The sequence below is a fragment of the Paramisgurnus dabryanus genome, chromosome 9 (assembly GCF_030506205.2).
Source record: "Paramisgurnus dabryanus chromosome 9, PD_genome_1.1, whole genome shotgun sequence".
Lineage (NCBI taxonomy): Eukaryota > Metazoa > Chordata > Actinopteri > Cypriniformes > Cobitidae > Paramisgurnus > Paramisgurnus dabryanus.
Genome location: NC_133345.1, coordinates 11,845,838 through 11,857,391, shown reverse-complemented (window position 1 = coordinate 11,857,391; position 11,554 = coordinate 11,845,838). Strand labels below are relative to the sequence as shown.

Sequence of the window (11,554 nt, the reverse complement as noted above, 5' to 3'; positions counted from 1 at the left end):
AGGGGGGTTTGAAAGGATGATAAGCAGAAATGGTGTGAGCCAATCAAAACGTCCTTTTCTTCTACATTTTGGCACGGAGGTCAGCCATAAAAGATGTTGGTCAGTTGTCTTATTTGATCAAACTGGACACCTGTGTATGTTAACCCACCAAAATCCAGTTCAAATGTAGCAATTGGGGAGGGGTCTAAAATGCTTTGTTGTACGCTGTTCACTACATCGCTCATTTTGCAAAAATTTTGCACCTGTGGTGTCTCCTTTTACTGACCTGCTAAGCTCCAAAACGAAATTTGAGTGGTCACATGGTTGTCAATGTGCATTTGAAAACGTTAAAACCTTTAAGATGTCCGCACCTGTATTGGCTGCGCCAGACCATTCTAAACAGTTAAGCCTCGCTGTAGATACCAATGATATGGGAATGGGAGCTGTTCTCCAGTAAAGTGCTGATTGTATAACTCATTCCATGTATTATTTTCAAAAAAAAAAATTTACGTCGACAGCGTAAGTATTTTACCACTGAAAAAGAGGCATTGCCCTTAGTTCTTGCAGTTAAATATTTCTAGGTGTATCTGGGAGGTTCACATTCCATCATTGTATTTTGTGTTCACAACCCCTTAACGTTTTTAAATTTAATGCGCAGTTCTAATCACTGTCTTATGCGCTGGAGTTTGTTTTTACAATCATACGACCTTGACATTAAGCATGTCTGAGGAAAAAAGAAATTAAGGTGGCAGATGAACTTTCCAGGTTGTAATGTTTTTGTTGTTCACTTCTTTTTGTTAATAAAAAAATATTTTTTGTTTGTATTGTATTGTTTCTAAACATTTTTCACCGTTAAGTGGCTGCAGTGTTTTGTTTTAATTTCTTAATTAGGTGATCCACTACACCTGGGGTTCCTCCCCACATGCCTTTAAATTCTGTGACTTCGGCAAGAGAACAGAGGGGGAACATTGGTGCTGGTGTGCGGCTGTGTTTATTTTCTTACTTTGCTTTATTTACAATACCTTAAATAAATACAGATCCTTTGTGTCCCCTGATTGTGTTGTGGTGGTGACCATAAAAGACTTTAACTATGTCTTCATGACATTAGGTAGCATTGTAAATTTAAAAGAGAAAAAATGTAAAGTTCACAAATTAACAGCAGATGGCAGTGCTGAGTAAAATGAACGTTAAATCTATAAATATATAAAGCAGTTTTTCATGCCATACTTTCCCTAAATGTAGTCCATTTAAATTGATACAGTGACATTTATTTAAAACCTACCTAATATACTGTAGACTATATCATACATTTGTTTTTTTAATAATAAAAAACACTGCAAAGTTTGTATGGCCATTTAATTTATTTCTCAAAATGACTTAGTTTGTGTTTTTTCCCATCAAATGCTGCTTTGTGTTTTGTTCAGGCTTAAACAGAATGATGTAACATTTAGGTGCAAATATGCAAAGTAGTAAACTAAAGCTTGAGGCTAAAATAGCAAATATCTCCACAGCTACAGTAAATTTTCCAGGAGAGCTGACATAAGCTGGGATAAATGTGATCCATACAGCACAGAATATGAGCATACTGAATGTGATGAATTTAGCTTCATTAAAGTTATCAGGCAGCGTCCGAGCCAGAAAAGCCAAAATGAAGCACAGAACTGCCAGAAGACCAATATAACCCAACACAGCAGAGAAACCAATAGTAGAACCCAGACTGCATTCAAAAATAATTCTTTCTTTATAATATTTCATATTTTTATAGGGAAAAGGAGGAGATATTATTAGCCAAAGCACACAGATAAGAACTTGAATGAGTGTAAAGGTAAAAACACTGAGTCTCTGTTGTGCAGGCCCAAACCATTTCATGATATTACTTCCTGGAAGTGTGGCCTTGAATGCCATTAACACCACTATTGTTTTCCCCAGAACACAAGAGATACAGAGGACAAAAGCGATCCCAAACGCTGTGTGACGCAACATACAGGACCACCTAGTGGGGCGACCAATGAAAGTAAGTGAACAGAGAAAACACAAAGTCAATGAGAAGAGCAACAGGAAGCTCAGCTCTGAGTTGTTGGCTTTAACTATGGGAGTGTCCTTCTTACTGTAAAACAGGATAGCCACCAGTAAAGTTATTCCTACTCCAAACAGAGAGAAAAAGACTAACACTATACCCATAACTTCTGTGAATGACAGAAACTCTACAGCCTTTAACACACATTCAGTGTTCTCAGTATTAGACCAGTATTCCCCTGGACACTGCTGGCAGTTATTTGAATCTGGAAAGGAAGTTGTGATCACTGTAGTTAGAGACAAAACATTTTAAGTATGAACACCTTTGATTTTAAACTGCAGACTAAACAATAAAAGGAAAACACAAAAATAGCAACTAGCCAGTTTTCTTTGGACCTTGGAGATTGTCTGAAGTTTACCTGTCTCATTACTGATTTCTCCATCTGCACATGTAATACAGTCATAACAGCAGACAGGTCTTCCTTTCTGTGCGGCCTTCCTTGTACCTGGAGGACAACTCTCACTGCACACAGACCTTGGTTTCTACATGGAAATGTTTTTTACATAGTTTATTATATGGACTGTATAGAATGTATCAATATTATTGAGGCCATTTTGGAACTTAATATGAAATAAGTTTTGATGTATTTTGTGGGAACAAAGTCATTTGTGATGTTAAGGAAATTAAGCAACTACTCTGGGTGTTCAACAGTTATGATGATCTTTTCACCCTATTATTGCCCTCTGCTGTTAATTTGGCAACTTCAAGTCTAAATTTCAATGATTAAATGTAACTTAAACCTGACAATGCCACTTAATATCATGAAGATATTTTAGCTTATCAAAAAACATCTTTAATTTGCTTAACCAGGATAACTAATGTTTTTTCCTTTATTGATTCACTGAGTTGTAAAGAAGTCTGTCACAATTTTTCTTTCAAACTTACTAGAAGTTTATGGTATACAAATAAAAATGGTTTTGGGTGTGGAAACACTGTTGACAGTGGGCACTGTTATAAAATCCTATGTATAATCATATATCCTTTTATAATGCAGTGGCTTTTAATCCCTTCACATATAGGACAATGCAAGCATTCTTTTTTTTATTAGATATTTTATTTTAGTTCCCCCATTTATTACAAACAGCTAGGTTATGCTACTGTAACTTACCTTCAGCTGTCCTCCAGCCCAGATTATGTTTTCAGTGTTAAGTACAAAGCGCTGGTCAGGGGGCAGTGAGGCATCATAGTAACCCACAGCTTTAAACTGGATTGATCCATCTGAGTCCTGCTGCCAGTTTACAACTTCATACTGGGCTACTGTAGCACCAGTGCTGTCAAACCACACACGATCTCCAAACTTTACAGTGAAATTCACTTTTTTTAAAGCCTCAACCACCTATTGAAAATAGATTTTTAAACATCATTACTGAAGAATTTATACATGTTAAATGAATGTCCATGCATATACAAACAGAAATCTTTCTCTATCTTAGTTTTTTACCTGCTGTGGTTGTATTGTCAGGCCTTTCTCACAACCTTCTTGTTCTTTGCACTTCAGTAGATTGTGTAATGCATGAGCCACAGCATACACTGCTTTGTAGACATTACTTGTATATCTTTGCTCAGGCACATCTTCAATGTAATTTTTAAGCACAAACAGATCCTGATACCTCCTGCAAATTTCTACATATTGAGATGAATTTCCATCTCTCTGTAAGCATGGAAAAGCTGTTTCCCAGAATTCTTTAATAACATAATCTAAAAACCCTTCAATTTTATTTTTACTCAATGCAAACCCTAGTGACCCTCCCAGCACTTGAAAACTCTTTGGTGTGATCAGACTCTTTGCTGTTATCCATGCCTCTACACCAATCATTTGGATGCCTGTAATGTTCTGAATGTATAGCTGTTCTAGTAGATTGTTCATCTCAAAACTGGCAAGAAATGCAACAATGACTTTTGCGGCGCTTTGTTTTATGATGTTAACCACTTTTAGGAGTTTTGCAGGCTCTGTTCTGTAAAATTTCACAGAGTACTCGACACAAATTCCCTCCTCCTGTGCTGTTTTTAGAAATGTGGCCATTCCATTGTTTCCATAATCATTGTCACTGTTCACAGCTCCAACCCAAGTCCAGCCAAAGTGTTTGACTATGTATGCAAGTGCTCTGCTCTGGTGATAATCACTAGCAATAGTCCTGAAAAATGAAGGGTAATCTCTCCTATTACTGAGACACTCACACGTGGCTGAGTGACTTATCTGGAAAAAAAGCACAGTAAAAAAATTGTAATGGTAAAAAAAATTATTTGTGAAATCGTGTTGTCGTCCCTTACCACTGGAATTTTGAAAGGTCCTGTGGTTCTGGACAAAATCACTGTGGCAGAGGACTCTGACTCCCCTATAATAGCATGTATAGGAGGCTGTCCATTGCATCTGTCTCCTGCTGCAAACTCCTGACCATTCATCACTGCCATAGTTGCACTCATAGACGACAGTCTTGATCCACAGGTGTCAAAGATTTTATAGCCAATAGAAACATTTGGAAGCAAATTTTCACTTCTGTTAATCTCATCAATAGCAAACATAATGATTTGAGCCAGTCGTAAATCTTGTATATTTACACTGTGAAAACAATAAATCCGTAGCTTTAATAAGTACTAACTAAACAGATAAACAAGGTAGGAGGAATATGTGTGTTTATACTAATTAATATTAAATATAGTTTATATTTTGAAAAGTCTAAGTTGTAAATAGATGTACTACAGTTTAGTTTACATTCAAAAGTTCAGTTTGTATTAAATATATTGACTGCTGTAATTTTTTATTTAAATTCCAATATTACAAACCTGGAGCATATAAGCTGAGGTTTTTCTGTAAACTCAGATGAAGATAATGTTTCTTTACTGTGGATTGAAATAAGAGTTCCAATAGTTATGTCTCCATCCTTGGACAGTAGTGTGTTTTTGGGGTCTCCCATTACTCTGCAAAGATTGTTATCTGCATTTGCATAATGGTAATGGATGAGAAGTGTGCATAGAAAGATAAGCACTCCCATGATGAGTTCAGCTGCATCTACCAAATGCAATTGACCTGATAAAGTAACTGCACTTTTATACACATAATTATTATGGATGAATTGTTGTGGCTAATGATAAGGGGAGGGCATGAGGCAGGTCAAACAGGGGCGGAATAGAGTGCAAGTTTGGAATATAGTTAAATATACTGACACTTCTTTTTGTGTGCAAGGAAGTATGCTTTCTGTTTGGGTGTGTTGTCTCCAAAGTGTTGAGTGCTCTTGTTGCTCCAGACTAAATGTCATTATGTACAGTTTTCTGTCTAATAGATTGGTGTGCAAACACATAAAATTTAATAACACACAAAAATAATTCATTTTTGCACATGGAAAGCAACAATGTTTAAAAGGCATTCATATGATGATTGATCGGCTAAATGTATGCTCAGGGCCGGGTCTACAGGGGGGCTGATTTTCAGATTTTCCTTGTGCCCCCCCAAAAATGTCCAGCCAACCTTAAAATAACGGAGTCTCTTTACACAAAGATGTCTTCTTTAGGCAAGCGCTAGCGTTTACAGCTCCCGCCCAGTAACATCTCATTAGCTTATTCAAACCTTGGAGGTTTTTTCAGCAGTATTTAAGTCACAGGAAAAGTACTACTGTTCTCTATGACGGTAACTAAAAAAAAACGCATCTTTAAAATATATATCAAAAACAATGCAATTTAGTATTACATAAACGTAATAACCCAACACATATTAAATTAAAACTTTTTTTATAGTAAAACATGCCCAAAATAGCCCCTTATCCTTTCTTAGACTCACCTCATTATTTATTCATGCAAATACAACAGCCAATGGCAAGTCTCCAGCAGCATTTAATGTGTTTGTTTTAGACGTAGTTCTGTTTATTAAAATTAGAATATGCAGTTTGGTTGTGGCATACTATATAGTAGATATAAATGATATAAGATGGTTATACAGTAAATATACAGTATTGTAACAGCTGAGCATCGCGTGCAGTGCTGTTTTAAAATCAAATTTTAGCGGTTTTGTCATCGTCATTCATCAGCTCATTCAGCTCGCGTTTGAGAAAAACTTCACACGCATAAATCTACAGACTTTTAAGTTCAAGAGGAGCTTTCACTCTGCAAGGTCATCGTAAGGTAAAACGTTGTATTTTATAATGTTGCGTTGTATTATAATATCTAATTTGCTGTGTTATGTACAAAGCAGTGTTATTTTGGTCTCGTCGCAAATCACACTTACAGTATTTTAGGGCTTGTGCTTTTGTCTGGTGCTGTTATAGGCAAACAGGATAACCTTTGACGAATTTGTCATGCATGTCAAATTGCTTACATGATGCAACAATATATTATTTAAAGCATTGTGCTTTGTTGTGATATTTGAGGTTGCTGCAGCAGCAATGATAGGGTCAGGAATTAATGACAATACAGCTTATCACATTGAAAATACATTATTTTACATGAAGAAAATGTTTGAGAAGTGGAAATAAAGTTCCTAACAAGTAGGGTTGCCACCTTTGTCTGATAAAAAACCGGGACATATCGATGACCCGACCAATTGGTTTGCTCACAAGCCCCCTAACATCCCCCCCCCCCGGCATAATATTTCTATAGACCTATGCAATTTTTGGCAACACTTTACAATTCTTATTTGTTAACATTAGTTAATGTATTAACTAACATGAACTAACCATAAGCCATACATGTGTTACTTTATTTGTTAATCTTTGTTAACATTACAAAAATACAGCTATTCATGGTTTATTCTTGTTAATTCACAGTGCATTAACTATGTTAAAAAGATTTAAATTATGTATTATTAACATTAACAAAGATTTAAAAAATAGCTTTATAAGTGCAGTTCAGTACTAGTTCATGTTAACTAATGTAGTAAACTAATGTTAACTAATGAACCTTATTGTAAAGTGTTACCCAATTATTTGTTAATTATACTAAAATATGTAAATCACCTTTACAATTTATATAAGCTCCTTATACTATTAATGTAAACTGTTTTATTTATATTCCATTTAAACAGGTCTAGCAACTAGCCTCTCAACATGTATTTTACAATCATTTTAACCCCCCTGGGCAATGCTGAAGTCACTGTTACAAACTGTACAGCATCAAGATTGTTATTACTTTTAACTCTTTTAAGACAGGGGTACACTTTCGTGTAGTCTGGCGTAAAATGTGTCTTATATTTTTGCTTTTGGGGCGCTGACGGCGCTCCTGTTTCTAGATAATTCGGTTCGGGAGAAGAGATAAATCCCGCCCACACTGACAATTGATTGGTTGATTTACCGAAACAGGCCAATCAGGATGCTCTCTGTCTTACATGCGCTTATTGAGGCACACACATACACAGACGCAAGGTCTCCGTCTCTGCCGTGCGTGCGCTAAATAATATATTCACATAGCTTTCGAAAACCGGGACATTCAGTGTCCCGGGAGAGTTGATAATTTTCCCGGGACAGGTTAGTAAAAAGAAGGACATTCCCGGTAAAACCGGGACAGGTGGCAACCCTACTAACAAGTGTTTATTTAGAATAAAGGCATATGTTGGGTAGGGTAGGTATAAGAATGGCTTTAATTTATCTATAAGTAAAATAATAGATTAAATGCAGTGGAAACATTAATAAAATATAGCTATATGTACAGCTTTATATTTATATCACCTGCTTGCCTGATTTCATTAACTGTGACTAAATGTGTCAAACTAGTGTAATCATTATAACATTATAAATCATTAATCTAATTGCATCTACTTTTAAAATGTGAACGTGCAAAATGACATATAAATGGCCTTTTATTATAAGACATGCAAAGTAATATTGGATTGAAACATCCATAATTTTAGTGTATGAATCATTTTAGTCGAGAAATGGCTGCCCACCCAAAAATCCTGACTGCCCCCCCCAGTCCAGCAAGCCTAGTACCGGGCCTGTGTATGCTTTAATCCCCTGGGGTCCAAAAATGTGGCTTCGCGTTTTGACATGTTTTCTCCTTATCATAGCAGAATCAACTTAAAATTGTTTATCTTTCACGTTAACGTTACCTAAGAAGAAGAAAAATGAAAGACGCACTGGAGGAGGATATATTCCTGTAACAGTTAATTTATCCTCATTTATATTTGCTGTCATGTAAAATGCTTATGGTTTGTGCAGTTCAGCCTACATAAGTGACCTCAGCAGACTGCACACTTCGGATTGAAAAACTTTTACGTTGTTTACAAACGAGGACGCGTGATCTCACGTAGTGGCAGATAACTGTTACATGCCGTACAGTGTTAAACACAGTAATTCACTTTCGTATCCTTAATGGCAACTTTCAGTAAGGCTGCACTGCAGGATCTTTTAAGTGTGTGCTGTCATATGATTCCATATATTGTTTACATTAGGGATGTGCATCGATGCATCACGTTTCCATTGAAAAGACCTGTCTAAAAATCGATACTGAATCGTAAGGCTCCGATTCAGTGTTTCATGCACAGCTTGTGCATGTACTACGGCTCCGTGATCAGTAGGAAGTCCTTATCAATCTAAAATCAATACAAGTTTGACTCGTTTATAACGTGCATTTAAAAAAGCAACACTCGTCAAACACAATCATTTAAAATATTCTTTATTATCATGAAAATACCTGAAACAATCTGAAGAACAGCGATATAAATATGCTTCTAAATATTTCCTGGAATAGTGTTAGTAATGCTACTTCTGTGGCACAAATGGTGTTTCTAAGCGAGAGCGCCCCCTGGATTTTGGATGTGGCTGCATTTCACCATAATTCATTCAAATTCATTCATTGAGAAAATGCGCATTAGCCCGATTAATTGTCACAACCCTAGTTTACATGCAACGCAATTCCATACATTGCGCTTTACACGCGACGCCGTATTTTATGAGCGCCGTGTTGTTTATGTGGAGATGCGAGTACTGCGCACATGGGCGCCATATGCGATGTGTTTTTAAAGTTCATACGCGCTTACAGAAACACATTAAAATATTGTTAAAACAGAAGCTAGACGATCAGTCGGTGGGCATCTAAAAACAGTCATCTGAAAACAGCTTTTTATATAACTAATCACTGCAGATGTTTATATGAGATGTTCTGAAATTAGTTTATTAACATTATAGTTTATTTGAATGTAGTGCTATCAGTGATATTTACCCATCAGTTATGTATGTAAGCTTATGTGGTATTTCTGTGGACAATTTATGCTAACAGCTGTTTATAACTCTCTTACAAGTCTGCATCCCTCTCATCAGTACAAAACTATAAAGTGGATAAACGTATTCACACTTTTTGGACATAAAGTTATATGGTAACATGAGCAGCTCTGTTGTGTATCAGTTTCTTAGTTTATACAAGTTATTTATAGATATACATTTATTTGTCCTCACATTCTTTAATGTAGTTCCCTCTCACATTCCTGCCTAAAGGCTCATTATGCAGCTCATTATGCAAGTCTTTTATTTGCTCAGCTGTCAATCAATCCTTCTCGCATACGGCCCCTCTAAACAAAAATTGTCTTACAATTTCTAAATCAATATATTGTCTTATGTGAGTGGGTAGGCAGAATGATTTTCACATCATTTAAAAAAAAACTGTAGACTACTAGATTCTGTTTAGAAAAGTCTTGTGAAAACATGTTTAGTATGGGTTTTGTGGACTTATATCAGTGACTTAACATTTTCTTAAACCACGGATTAACATTATTCTCTCAAAAATACAAACATGTACATACATGTAGCACATATAATATTGAAGCCCAGTTTGTGCTGAACGCAGTGTTATGAGACACTTGCCATTCATATGTTTAAAGCAACTGAAAAAAGACCAAATGTAAGAGCATGTCAGAACCTCCGCCAGTGTCCCAAAATGGTCGGACCCCAGAGGGTTAAAGACAAAGAGCAAGTAGAGCAGCTTAGGAAGGAGGTAGCCAGTGGTCTGGAGAACATCGACAGAACCCTGCTTTCGGGCAAGCTAAAGCTCTGGTGCATGCAGTATGGACTACTTCTTCATCTCCTGTGGCCACTAACCCTCTATGAAGTCCCGCTCTCAAAGGTAAAAAGCTGGAGAGATTGGTTAGCTCATATGTAAGTGTTTTGGCCTTCTCAGGTGCCTCAGCAGTATTGGACTTTATGGCAAAGGAATGCTACACCTGCCCATTACCAGTCTGGTAGAGGAGTACAAGTGTGCCAAAGTCAGACTGGAGATAATGCTACTGGATTTGAGCGATCCATTTGTAGCCCAAGCTGCCGCCATCTTGGCCACCGGAAGGAAGTGGACCGCAATGGCTGAAACTGAGCAGGTAAAAAGGCAGCACTCAGACACAAGGACATCATGGGCCAAGTGCAGGAGGGGAAGAGTGGTCTTGGACTTGGGGCCAGTACACCAGTGTGAAGTAAGGCTTCTCCATTTCAGAGATGCAAGATGGTGGTATGTCGGGAGGAGGAAGCAAGAAGGTGCGCCCAGGCAAAGCAAGGGCAGTGAATGGCACGAAAAGGAGTGGAGAAGAGGAAGATTTCCTGGAACCAGCTGTGGGAAATGGAGGCATTCAGGGCAAGCTTTACCGTCAGGGCTGCCTACGATGTCCTGCCTTCTTTTGTAAACCTAAGCCAATGAAGTGTTGAAGTGTCTTGCTGCAGTGTTGGAAATTCGACAGACAAGTCTGAATGCCCTTCCTCCCCATCATCGACTTTGCGTGATCATGTAATGGCGGATTTCATTGTTAGATGCTGTACAGTGTTAGACACAGTTATTCACTTTCGTATCCTTCATGGCAACTTTGAGTAATGCTGCACTGCGGGATCTGCTGTAATATGACATTGTTTACATGGAATGCATTCCATACATTGCGCTTTACACGCGACACCGTTTTATTATGAGCGCCGCGTTGTTTCCATGGAGACGCGAGCTCGCGCACATGGACGCCATATGCGATGTGTTTTTAAAGTTCATACTCGCTTACAGAAACGTGTTTAAAACAGAAGCTAGACGATAAGGGGATGGGCATCTGAAAACAGTCATCTGAAAACAGCTTTTTATATAACTAATCATTGCAGATGTTTATCTGAGATACTAATTTAGTTTATGTATGTAAGGGTATAGTATCGGCTTATCTCCGTAATGAACCATTACTCTGATTGGGATCCATCTGCAGTTTATTGAAACAGCACACACAATAGTTATGAGCCTTTTATTCATAATGGCTCGATCTCCATTCCTGGTCTCTCTGATCTTGTACCTGTTGGCATATTGCGAGAAACTGATGCAGCTCAGTCATTTATTCTGGAAGGAGTGCTACTGTTATCCGACAAAACAGGAACCGTTAGTGATGTCCTTGTCGAAGGAATTGAAATGGGCATAATGAAAGTTCCATTGCACCAAGTACGTCTAAAAAGTCAAAAAGAATTGGTGTCTGGTGATGTAATAGTCTTCACTTCCAATTAGGGTTGCCACCTGTCCCGGTTTTACCGGGATTGTGCTTCTTTTTAATAACCTGTCCCGGGAAATGTA

General features: G+C 37.4%; 1 protein-coding gene across 1 annotated transcript; it reads right to left on the bottom strand.

The window, feature by feature from the left end:
- Positions 1-1,356: 1,356 nt before the first annotated feature.
- Positions 1,357-5,037, bottom strand: LOC135773994 (extracellular calcium-sensing receptor-like). The gene is made up of 6 exons (XM_065283924.2): positions 4,841-5,037; positions 4,328-4,616; positions 3,498-4,253; positions 3,165-3,392; positions 2,415-2,538; positions 1,357-2,261 (listed from the first exon to the last, which is right to left on the bottom strand). The coding sequence occupies exons 1-6, from the start codon at positions 4,969-4,971 to the stop codon at positions 1,357-1,359; spliced, it is 2,433 nt and encodes an 810-aa protein (XP_065139996.2). The 5' UTR covers positions 4,972-5,037.
- Positions 5,038-11,554: the final 6,517 nt, after the last annotated feature.

Excerpts from the sequence above, each read along its gene's own strand:
- LOC135773994 (XM_065283924.2), bottom strand. The coding sequence starts at position 4,971 with ATGGGAGACCCCAAAAACACACTACTGTCCAAGGATGGAGACATAACT. Across the intron at positions 4,254-4,327 it reads GACCTTTCAAAATTCCAGTG|ATAAGTCACTCAGCCACGTG; the intron begins GTAAGGGACGAC and ends CTTTTTTTCCAG. Across the intron at positions 2,262-2,414 it reads AGAAATCAGTAATGAGACAG|ATTCAAATAACTGCCAGCAG; the intron begins GTAAACTTCAGA and ends CTTCCTTTCCAG.